This window comes from Hypomesus nipponensis, chromosome 9 (assembly GCF_054491055.1).
Source record: "Hypomesus nipponensis isolate SF chromosome 9, ASM5449105v1, whole genome shotgun sequence".
Lineage (NCBI taxonomy): Eukaryota > Metazoa > Chordata > Actinopteri > Osmeriformes > Osmeridae > Hypomesus > Hypomesus nipponensis.
The window spans coordinates 7,001,708-7,014,141 of NC_140369.1; the positions used below are offsets into that span (position 1 = coordinate 7,001,708).

Below are 12,434 nucleotides of genomic sequence, written 5' to 3' on the forward strand. Positions count from 1 at the left end.
CTGCCTCTGTTTTAATTAGGAAGGCTTTTCAGAGGTCACACCAAATGAGCTTTTAATTAGTGTCAGGTTATCAGTAGATTCCTCCGTTATTGAAGCCTGCTCTCTCGATACCTCTTTGTAGATAATTGGATCAGAGACAGCTCACAAACACACATACAAATCACTGTCAAAAGTTTGCAGAGGAGAAAGTTTATCAAACAAAGGGGAACCAACAATTGTTTGAAAAGGCTGCATGGTTGAATGGTGGGGTGCATTCAGTTCAGACTTCTGCTTTCTCTATCTCTCATTTTTAATTAATAACGGACCATTAAACGCTCATTGACAGTGTGTGACAACTGTTAATACACACAGCTTTGTGTGAAAAGGTACAGTGGACTGAAAGAGAGAGAGAAAAAGAGACATGGAAGAAGAAAATACTATTTGTATTCTGTAGTTTTCTATTATTTTGAGTTTGTTTTTTTCTTTTTTTTTCTGTTCGGTGGGTGGGAAACATGCAGACTTCATAGTTATTGTCTGGTGGTAATGTTATTTGTTTTTTTGTGTGTATATTTTGGATTTACAAAATCTGAAGGATGTTCTACTGTGTGTTCACAATGTTCTGTGGTTTCTCAGTAGAGTAATATATGTTATATACATACATACATGTATACATTGTATATATATATCAAAGTGTACTTTTCTCAACATATGTATTTTAAAGCAGTAATTTAATTTAATTGTTTGTAAAAAGGTGAAAGGGAAAAAAACAGTTATCAGGGAAAAAAAGATTCAAGCAGACAGTCTCATCACAACTTTTAAATCTGCCTCTTCTCAAATCAGTTTTTTGTTAAAAAGGCAGAGGAGGTAATTTAGATCGATTTTTAAGACATTCAATTGCAGAAACACTTCAAGGAGAGGGAAATTGATTTTTCTGCCCATCTGTGATCCAAGGCCAGCGTTTAAACTTGAGCACCAGCCGGTGAGACAAACACACAATCACCAGTCTCAGAACTCCCTCTCTCCCCTGGTGTTAGAACTCAGTCTTAAACCGCTTGTTGTTTTCTGACCATGAAAACTGTCAAAGCCGATTCTATATGGTTTGATTTAGAAGAAAGACGATTAGAGTGCAGGAGTGAAAGGGACTGTTTGTGGAGTGTTTTGGGGCTATACTGTAGGTGCACTAAAGTGTTTGGCCTTGTAATGAGACAATGGGTTAGGAAGTGAAGGACAGGACACAGCCATGAGGAATGTTTGAAGGGACTCACAACATCCAACAGACACACAATAAAGGCAAACACGACATCAACAAAAATAAATAAATAGGACACACACACCAGTCGACACCTTTGCCTTCTTGCAAATCCATTCATCTTGTCAGTAGGCAAGACAACAGAAAATTGTTAATACTGAACAGGTCTTATCCCCTACAGAAGAGGTACAATAGCTGTAGGCAATCAAAAATGTTATTGCTTTTTTATGAACTAATATATTAGCAGTTGTTTCCACCAAATTACTCAATAAATAACCAATGGTTCCTGAGAGGCCAGCTTGACCCTACTGTCTAAAGAATGGGTTTCACAAACGCTGGGCCTCAGCTCCATGTTAAACACAAAAGGCAGCTTCATAAAGTGGCAATTACCGCTTTGACATCAATTCTGAGGGATATAAAAAAATAAATAAAAAAAAATACTGCAAAGCTTTTAGAAACTGAAATGGGACAATTACAGAGACAAATAAAGCGAGTCAAAGGGAGGAATGCACTCCTGGCATAATAATTCAGCTTAATTAAAGAGAGAAACTATGGTAATATCCTCTGTAACAGCTTAGCTGCTTATCTAGTGCAGGGTCTCCAGGAGAGGTGCTCACCAAGTTAAAAGCAGAGGGTAAATGATGGAAGCCAGTGGGTGACCTCCACTGCTTTTCTCCTCATCTATATTTATATGACAGAGCGCCACTAATTTTGGCGAGTAAATCAGCGCACACCTTTCCCACTGACCTCCAGCTCAGTTCTGAATTAAACAATGTCAACGCCAAAGGCCACTTTAACAACCTTAAATTCCACCGTCCAATCCATCAGTGAGGGTATTTCTGACACACCGGAGGAAGAGCATGAAATAAGGCAATTATTGAACCATCCAGCCCATTTGCACGGCTTGGGCTGTCGGCTGGACGTGGGAGAACTTCCACTGTTTGTTGCCAGATGACACCTAGTTGTGAGGACCCAGAGCTTCCTATGCCAGGTGGAGGTCAATTACTGCCTGTGACGGCCAAAACACACCATATATTCCTAAATCTAAAGCCAGATGTTGGGCCTTCCTGATTGGTCTGAAAAATGAATAGAAATGAATCACATAGGACACCCAGCATATATTCACAAGCACAGGGTCTTTTTGTCGTCAACAGGTGTATTGTAGCTCCAGGGCAGTTGATCCATAATATATGCCGTGTCTCAGTGTATCTGCAGAGTAAGTAGTAAATCAGCTTGGGCAATGCAAGTGTGACTGTACATGTGTGTGTGTGTGTGTGTGTGTTTTGTAAAAGTGGCAGTTGATCCAATGGGTCTGGGTGTCCTGTCAGATCCCCTGACAGATAATCTATCAGAGTCAGCCAGTCTGACAGGGATATATTTCAGTGAGATCTCCCTCCCTGACACACACGCCGACTGGCTCCATGAAGGACAGTCCCATTGCTGACCATCTCTCTTGTGACCACACTCCAGGGCTTTATTAAAGGAGTACAGACCTTAACTAAGGCTGTGGGAGGTGTTCACTCATGACGTTGTACATGATGAGGTTTGCTGCTGTATAATCAGGATTATCTATTAAAGCACTTTGAGCTGCAATTCTTGTATGAAAAGTGCTATATAAATAAAGTCTTCCTTACTTACTATCTCTGGCCTGGCTGACAGCCTTTCTCACAAACTTCTGAAAACTTGACTTAAAGGCCAGAGCTTTGAGGACAGATAAGTGCAGAGTGCTTGCTTTCCCCCTCTCACATGATTTATTTTGCAAATGAACTCAACCTCAAAAGAACTGATAGCCTGATTACTTTTTTCTTTCCTTCCTCCTTTACTGATATGCTAGGCACATAAAACAGGGGAAGCTGCAGATAAACAAAAGATCAATCAAAGTCAAGATTCCTGAAAGTCATTTATTTCTCTCTCAAATTATAAACACACACACACACACAGTTAACCAGCAACATCTCAACTGGCAATATACAATCATGATTATAAAAATAGTAATTACAACGACATTTGATAAATGAAGTGTTGGCTAGTTCACCTGTCAACCATTTTTTTTTTTTCATTGAGTAGGCACAGTGTTTATCAAAGTTATATCCTGCTAAATCAACTTTTACTGCAGCACAATCAAATATGGAATTACAAAATAAGAGTGCAATACTGTAAGATTGCCCACTTCATACATCTGGTTTCAAATATAATAATGATAGACATCGAGTGAATAAGATAATTCCAACTGCCGTACAAACAACATGCAATTAAGGCATTGGCTTTATGGCAAACCCTAGAAGTTTCTCCTGAAGCACCAATAACCTATTGACACTGATAACAAACAACATAGAAAACCAGAAGAGATAAGCAAGGCCTTCTGCTCTTTGAGAGTTCTTCCAGGTTGGCTGTCAGGAGACATGTTTGACAAACCGTCCTTTACAGAAATCACAGTGATGGCACACAAAAGGCATCTGCGACATGTGAATAGGATATTTCCTTCCTTTACAAGTATGATTTTTACTTAAATTCTTTGCCTTGTAAAAATGGAATGTACAGTTTAAGTCGGTTGACTTGATTTCCAAAGCTGAGGCCAACACTACAACAACACTGAAACACAACATGAAGACCTGACATGGACGAGGAGGAAGCACCAGGAATGATATCGCTGAATCCTCTTGAATCACCAGAGGTTGATATCAGGGCTAGGGGGCTTCGGGGGGGGGGGGGGGGGGCTAAGCCAGGAGAGGAGAGGAGGGCTGGGTGGGTCTGGGTGATGCTGGGGTGGGGGAGTGGGGCTGGACTGAACGTAGGAGTCTTGGTGTTGAGGTGATCCTCTACTTCCTGATGCTGGCCACAGCTTTTTTGGCCGCGTCATCCAGGTCACTGGCAGACGTGATGGGCAGTCCACTCTCTGACAAGATCCTTTTGGCCTCCTGTACATTGGTTCCTGGTTCACACACACGCACATCAAACATGAGCAACAAAGACCATCAATGACACTGAATCATATATGTCTTCAACTTCCTGTGTTCTGCGTAAAAGAAGCACTGACCATGGCCAACTTGGCACGACATGGCCAAGCCACTGCTGCTATTCTAGTCAGAGCTTTGAGAGCTGCAGGTGTGGAACATGGGCAGAGGTGGAGCAGGTTGGAAGGATGAGGCTCCCCTGCTGCAGCAGGCTCACAGAAAGGCATCTGTTAGGGGGATGAGAGCCCCCTACAGCTGGAACCAAGCAGACACTCAGGGCCCAAAGGTTCTAGTCAGCCATAAAGGGTGATGTACACCAAGCAAACACGTATCACTGATATTCAAGTTTGTGAGGTGAAGTAGAGTGAAAAACAAAGAGGCGAGAGAGAGAGAGAGAGAGAGAGAGAGAGAGAGAGAGAGAGAGAGAGAGAGAGAGAGAGAGAGAGAGAGAGAGAGAGAGAGAGAGAGAGAGAGAGAGAGAGAGAGAGAGAGAGAGAGAGAGAGAGAGAGAGAGAGAGAGAGAGAGAGAGAGAGAGAGAGAGAGAGAGAGAGAGAGAGAGAGAGAGAGAGAGAGAGAGAGAGAGAGAGAGAGAGAGAGAGAGAGAGAGAGAGAGAGAGAGAGAGAGAGAGAGAGAGAGAGAGAGAGAGAGAGAGAGAGAGAGAGAGAGAGAGAGAGAGAGAGAGAGAGAGAGGAGCACTCTGAAATAAGGGAAACAAACAAAAAAACACTGCTTAAACATAACAGAGCACAGCTGTCTGAGTGGTGTTCACTGATTCAGGAATATCACAGGTGAGGAAATGACCGCAGGGACGAGGCAATTTACATAACGCAGGCGTCCCCTTTTGAATCATATCTACAGTGTGTGTGTTGTGTGATGAGTTGAATCCCAGTGTTGTGGGTAGCATCCATATGCTGCAACCCTCTCACTCCTTTACCAAAGGTGTCAGTGGGGTGTGTGCATGTGTGTGTGCATATGTGTGCGTGTGTGTGTGTGTGTGTGTGCCTGGGCTCAGGTCTCCTGGCTGGCGTGTAATTAAGACAAGACATGTGAAATCTCAGGAGTCCTGAATGTTCTAATCAATAGCAGCTTCACGAGGCATTCTATTACTGCCGCCACTTAGCTCCTAATATTTCATCGCTTCTGTCCAGTGAGATAAGTCATTCTAAACACATTGCTGGGGCTGCTGCACCAAACAATCAATTGCATAATCTAATTACAGTAAAATAAGCCGATGGTTAGGTGCACGTGTGGAAGCCAGGTATCAAGAGTCATTTCCTAATCAAACAGCACTGCTGTCCTCGTCCCAATCTATAATCTCAAAGGGCATCGTTTCCCACTCAGACAAAAGAGGAGAACTCTCTGCTCGATACAATGACCTATCAATCTGATCTGGACGGACACATCCCAGATCTCCTGCTCCTCGGCAGTGGCCAGCTCTGTCTGCAGGAATGAACAACTCCCTCTCCAGTGTGCTCTGTAGCCATCTCACTGTGGAGATAACAGCGCTCTTACCGAGGCGGCTGTGAAAAACATAGAAAGCTACGAGGCAAAAACCCCAGATCAATAATCCATAAAGCACTGCAGGACAAATGACCGGCGTAAACACTTTCTAAGAACCCCCTCCACATGAATATTAATGGCATGTGCATGGTGAGTGAACAGAACAGAAGAGTGTGTGCGCGTGTGGTTTATTGTGGAACAGGGTGTTTCTGTTGACGGCGTTCCCCGGTGAGGTGAGCGCTGGACTGGTGTGAGGAGCAGGTACCAGAGGCTGCTAGTCCACCTGCAGCCACTAGGTGCTGCCAGAGACCTACTCTCAGCCCCGACGACAGAAAGCACGGCCCCAAAGAACGGTGTCTTCATGGCCGCACGACACTCACAACGAGAACACATCCTCCTCCCCATGTCTTTACTGGGATGGACTCCTCCGTCCTGGTCCTGATGGTTATGACTGGCTGGGGGCCACATCCTCTAACCTTAGTGTCTGGACGGGGGGCCACATCCTCTAACCTTAGTGTCTGAACGGGGGGACATATCCTCTAACCTTAGTGTCTGGACGGGGGGCCACATCCTCAAACCTTAGTGTCTGGACGGGGGGCCACATCCTCTAACCTTAGTGTCTGGACGGGGGGACATATCCTCTAACCTTAGTGTCTGGATAGGGGGGCACATCCTCTAACCTTAGTGTCTGGACGGCTGGTCACACCCTCTAACCTTAGTGTCTGGACGGGGGGCCACATCCTCTAACCTTAGTGTCTGGACGGGGGGACATATCCTCTAACCTTAGAGTCTGGACTGGGGGTCACATCCTCAAACCTTAGTGTCTGGACGGGGGGTCACATCCTCAAACCTTTGTGTCTGGCACGGGGGGACACATCCTCTAACCTTAGAGTCTGGACGGGGGGCCCCTGAGTCCAGCAGGGGAAGTGCCCAGCAGGGGGAGCCGAGCGAGACCCTGGAGGGGAGGAGCTGCTGTGGAAACCAGAGACGCAAGCCCTCCCTGAGCCTCCATCTGCTTATGATAATGTCTCTAAATCAGGCAGGGCCCTGGGGGGCCGTGGATGATGGGGGTGGGGGCGGGGCTACTGCACCCTGGTACGGGACCTCCTGGAGGAGGGACCTGCCATCAGACACACTCCACATCTACAATTCTAATGACTTCATTGGTGTGCATGTTTAAGCTGTGTGAAAATGTGTGTGACGGTGACGGGAGAGAAAGACAGATGCAAAGAGAAGTTTCTGAGCACAAACATGGTAGGAGTAATTTGTGTGTGTGTGTGTACGTTGTGTGTGTGGGGTACATTGTGTGTGTGGTGTACGTTGTGTGTGTGGTGTACGTTGTGTGTGTGTGTGGCTGGAGAGTGAAGGCCTACTGAAGAGTGTGTGTGTGTGTGTACATTATGAGTGTGTATGCGTGGTGTACGTTGTGTGTGTGGGGTACGTTGTGTGTGTAGTATACATTGTGTGTGTGTGTGTGGCTGGAGAGTGAAGGCCTACTGAAGAGTGTGTGTGTGTGTGTGTGTGTACATTATGAGTGTGTATGCGTGGTGTACGTTGTGTGTGTGGGGTACGTTGTGTTTGTGTTATACATTGTGTGTGTGTGTGTGGCTGGAGAGTGAAGGCCTACTGAAGCAGCATTTTGCTCTATTAGGGTTGTAATGACTCTGTCAATGCCATGTGCTTGCTAGTGTGTGCGATATGTGCCTGTGCATCCAACACGTGTGTGTGTGGGCAGGTGTGTGGGCAGGTGTGTGTAGAGATGGCTCTATTTAAGCTGTAATGATTCTGTCAGGACTGAGGGAACCATCTCTACCACTCTCTCAAGGACTCACGTCCTCTTTTAATTACATTGGAAAAGCAACTACACCCCCCACAAGCCCCACACCCGCCTGCGAGGAAGCTGCAAACAGACTGGCTTCTGAGACAGACCATGGTGGAATGACTGTAAATCAATATGAATGGCTTTAGGGGAATATAATCACCTTATCACTGTACCCTGCGGGGTGTTTAAAGACACTCAGCACACACACTCTTTCTTAAAGTGGCCAAGAGGGGCAGCAGTTCCTCAGTCATCTGCAGTTTGCTGCAGAACACATTCTCGTAACAACTGTGTGTGACTGGAAGAGTGAGTGTTTGAGTGGCAACACTTACTGTACTTCCACATCTACTGTGCGGCATTTAAGGCGGTCCAGTTTCCCTACATTTACGGTGTCATCGTCCCTCAGCCACAAACCTGAGGTCCTGCAGGGTGGAGAATTCCCTGAGCAGTCCCCCAGCCCCCTGTGTATGGACAAGCAAGCCCAAAGAAATTCACAGAAAAGGAGCTGCCAATTAAAAGTGTCAGGGCTAATCCCGGTCGAGCCTGTGAAAGAGTGCTGGGCCATTCTGGAGGCCCGTGGTCAGGCTGGCTGGCGCCGCTGATTGATCCAGACTAATCCCTCAGAGGGCGGCCCCAGAGGTAATGACCACAGCTAAAGCGTGGATAAGACGAGACCAGGACACACAGCCACAGCCAGCCCCGTGGCTGCTCGGTCCTTCTGGGCACTGCCTACAGGACATGGAAGCAGGAAACTGTCTAATGTTCGTATGTAAAAAAAAAAAAAAAAAAAAAAAAAAAAAGAGGGATGTTCCATGGTCCAGATTCCAGGTGTTTCGGAGCGTTCTGGCCCCCTGCTGGGGAGGTTATTTTTAAGAGCCGATACATTCACCTGTCCGTACTGCATCTGTGACCTTGATAACGTCACCGGTGGCTGAATGCACATTTTCTCCTCCTGCACCGTGTCCTAGAAACGGGGCGGCTACCTGACCTAAAAAGCGTGGGGGTGCGTGGGGAGGGAGGAAGGGGCTGAGGGCTAATGGAGAGAGTCTCTCCTGCTTCCTCAGGACACGCCACTCAGCTGTTTCCTGCCAATTATCCTAATGACCAGCTGGCCCCCGCCACCGCGCCCAGGAGTCACCCTGCCGCCCGGCCCCGCACGCCAACAGCGCCTCATTAGCATACGCAGGTGAGAGGGGACGCAATCGGCCAGGAGCCCGCCTGAACGCCTGCACTAACAAACTCTCCCGGCAGAACGTGACGAGGGATGCCTTAGCTTTCTCTCGCCACCAGGGGGAGAAACTTGGAGCGGCTCACAGGGTCAAGCGTGCCGTACCCACCTTCCAGCCTGACCACAAGCGGGACCTTGAGCTCCAGCTCTCGGCAGGCCTTGGTGATGCCGTTGGCGATGATGGCACAGTTGACGATGCCCCCGAAGATGTTCACCAGGATGGCCTCCACCTGGCGGGGGTGAGAGAGGACAGGAGAGGTCAGGAGAGGTAAGGAGGGGACAGGAGAGGTCAGGAGGGGACAGGAGAGGACAGGAGAGGTCAGGAGGGGACAGGAGAGGTCAGGAGAGGTCAGGAGGGGACAGGAGAGGTCAGGAGAGGTCAGGAGGGGACAGGAGAGGACAGGAGAGGTCAGGAGAGGTCAGGAGGGGACAGGAGAGGTCAGGAGAGGTAAGGAGGGGACAGGAGAGGTCAGGAGAGGACAGGAGAGGTCAGGACAGGACGGGAGAGGACAGGAGGGGACAGGAGAGGTCAGGAGAGGTCAGGAGAGGTAAGGAGGGGACAGGAGAGGTCAGGAGGGGACAGGAGAGGTCAGGAGGGGACAGGAGAGGTCAGGAGAGGTCAGGAGAGGTAAGGAGGGGACAGGAGAGGTCAGGAGGGGACAGGAGAGGTCAGGAGGGGACAGGAGAGGTCAGGAGAGGACAGGAGAGGTCAGGAGAGGACAGGAGAGGTCAGGAGGGGACAGGAGAGGTCAGGAGAGGACAGGAGAGGTCAGGACAGGACGGGAGAGGACAGGAGGGGACAGGAGAGGTCAGGAGAGGTCAGGAGAGGTAAGGAGGGGACAGGAGAGGTCAGGAGGGGACAGGAGAGGTCAGGAAGGGACAGGAGAGGTCAGGAGAGGACAGGAGAGGTCAGGACAGGACGGGAGAGGACAGGAGGGGACAGGAGAGGTCAGGAGAGGTCAGGAGAGGTAAGGAGGGGACAGGAGAGGTCAGGAGGGGACAGGAGAGGTCAGGAGAGGTCAGGAGAGGTCAGGAGAGGACAGGAGAGGTCAGGAGAGGTCAGGAGAGGTCAGGAGGGGACAGGAGAGGTCAGGACAGGACGGGAGAGGTCAGGAGGGGACAGGAGAGGTCAGGAGAGGTCAGGAGGGGACAGGAGAGGACAGGACAGGAAAGGAGAGGTCGGGAGAGGTCAGGAGGGGACAGGAGAGGTCAGGACAGGACAGGAGGGGACAGGAGAGGTCAGGAGGGGACAGGAGAGGTCAGGACAGGACAGGAGAGGTCAGGAGAGGTCAGGAGGGGACAGGAGAGGTCAGGAGAGGTCAGGAGGGGACAGGAGAGGACAGGACAGGTCAGGACAGCAGGGGACAGGAGAGTGTCCACCTATGCAGTCAGAGAGTTAGAGCCAGGATACTGTACAGTGGCTAATTCAGGTCTACAAGTTGCTTAAAAAAATAACAAATAAAAAACAGAATAACTACATAGGGAAGGTTCTGGTGGCTTAGCCGCGAGCCAGTCAGTGTGTGATAGGGCCAGGGTGATTCGTCAAACACAGAGTAATTACCCTGGGCACTGCTGTGGAAAGTTGAGTGAGAGCAGACAGGATTAATCCTACTTGTTTGTTTATAATCTCTGCTAATCTGCTGGCGCCACTGTGGATGAACTGTATGTGTGTGTGTGTGTGTGTGTACCAATAGAATGTGGTAATGATGTTTACACACTCAGAGGATGGGCTTAGAGAAACACTGCGTATCTCTGTCCATCTGATCTTGATCATGTTTAATTCAACCTAATGCAATGAATGTAATGCAGTTGAAATGTTCCAATGACAAGTCAGTTATTGAGTTCTCTCGAGAAGTGTCAATTTGGCTTCAAATTGAACACCGTATTGCTAATTTAAATTTGGTACCGCGTGTCCTTGTGATGGGACGATGTAATCGATAGGCTACATTCTGTGCCTGTGTGTGTGTCTGTCCGACTGTGACCGTCAGCCATATTAATGTGGAGCAGCTGTCAGTCTCAGAGGAGACACAGTGCTCAGGTGGCCGTGCACTTCATCACTGTCATGTGTGACTGATGCCACACAATTAGAACTCCCTGCAAACCCACGGCAGCCAGTACCTACAGACACACACACACAGCGCTTCTCCCGCTCAGGCAGTGTGTTCCTGACAGCCACACACACACACACACACACACAAGATGATGTACAGGCAGGATGGGCGGGCGGAGGGAAGAGAGAGAGGATAGGCACCAGGTGAGATGTCACCCAGGCTCGTAGTCCTCCCTGTTTGGCATGGTCTTGTTGGGAGAGGAGCCTGCGAGGTGTGATCTCCAGCAGGACCAGAGGAGGTCTTCCTTAAGGAGGGGGTGTGAAACCCTGCTGGCACCCATGGCCCCCCGCAGACACATGACCCTTCCCCACACAGACTCAGCCTCCAACTCCACCCAATTACGAGTGTGACAAACTGAGAAAATCCCAGAGACAGGAGGGAGGAAAAGGAGATGAAGAAGAGGAGAGAAAAGGGGCGAAGAGAGATGAACGGAGACCAGAGGAGAGAAGCGTGGGGTGATAGAAGAGAGGATAGGAAAGACAGACATCTTTCAATCCTGCAAGTACCTCTGAACACAGCCTTTCCACTGAGCTCTTAGGGTATTCCAAAGCCCTGTAGTGTTGGTACGGTGACCTACCTGACAGCTTCACACCTACCAGCGCAGGAACCAGTACCATAGTGATCTTTACGGTCCAATTACAGCTGGAAGCTGAGAGCCCACCCAACACAAACGTGAGACATTCAATTGGAGGAGAGTGTCAACATCTGCTCATGAACAAGATATACCGACAGGCAGACAGATTCAAAACAGCGTGAGTCTGCCCAGTGATTAGATCTAAGGCAAACCAGTTGATGGACAGACATGCTGGAGACCCTCCACTGGGGGGCAGTAGAGATTTAGAGGCTAGGTTCACAGCAGCACACAAAAGCCCTTTTCTGCCCCTATCAGCAGCACATTTTTCAATCCTGTCTCTATAGAGAGCCCCAATATTTGTTCCATTCATGCGTCTCCTATTGACATCCATGTTTATTAATGATACATAAGTCATGATTTATGTATGCTTGCGCCCAAGCAAACGCAGTTTAAAGAGATATGGATGAGCCAGAGCTGGTTTCACTTCAGTGGAGTTTTGTATTATTCTTAAGAGCTTTTAAGGTTTCAGGGGATTGCACAAATGTTAGACGCATGCAGGCAAAGTCAGTTCAAGCTACTTTTTCCCCACCAGTTGAAATTCAGAGCTCAGGTTACATTTACACTAGTAGTAGGAAAAATGGTTACCAGTTGTAGCAATAAACTACGCTCATGGAAAATGTAGACATTGAACAAATGTGGACATTGAGTGAATAACAGTCATGCTACTAACCCGGGTCTGTGATTACATGTGAGGTGCTATAAACAAAACCACCGATAAGGAGGACCCAGAGGTAGTACTCGGTGGTCTTCCCCTCCTTCCAGTATGTCATGCTTTTGTGTGTTTGTCACAGCTGGGCTCCATGTTGGTGGTGTAAATGGCTGGAAGGCTAAACCTTCGTCTGTTCCTCAGACAAGCCTCTCTGGCTCTGAGTCTTCACGTGTGTCTTCTGAGAGCCAGGGAAGAACAGGAGGTAGAGTCAGGGTCAACCCTGGGCTCAATGTCTGCTCCAATGCATCC

General features: G+C 48.4%; 1 protein-coding gene across 2 annotated transcripts in view; it reads right to left on the bottom strand.

Annotated features, from left to right (window-relative positions):
* Positions 1 to 3,115: 3,115 nt before the first annotated feature.
* Positions 3,116 to 12,434, bottom strand: part of suclg2 (succinate-CoA ligase GDP-forming subunit beta) — a 64,723-nt gene continuing 55,404 nt past the window's right edge. Inside the window, exons 10-11 of one of the 2 annotated variants that reach the window (XM_084705082.1) lie at positions 8,841 to 8,961; positions 3,116 to 4,160 (exon numbers count right to left, since the gene is read on the bottom strand). In XM_084705082.1, coding sequence (XP_084561208.1) covers positions 4,048 to 4,160; positions 8,841 to 8,961 — 234 coding nt within the window. In that variant the 3' untranslated portion in view covers positions 3,116 to 4,047. Of the gene's footprint in view, positions 4,161 to 8,840; positions 8,962 to 12,146; positions 12,364 to 12,434 lie in introns of those variants that run through there. The other variant, XR_014766582.1, reaches the window with a different exon arrangement.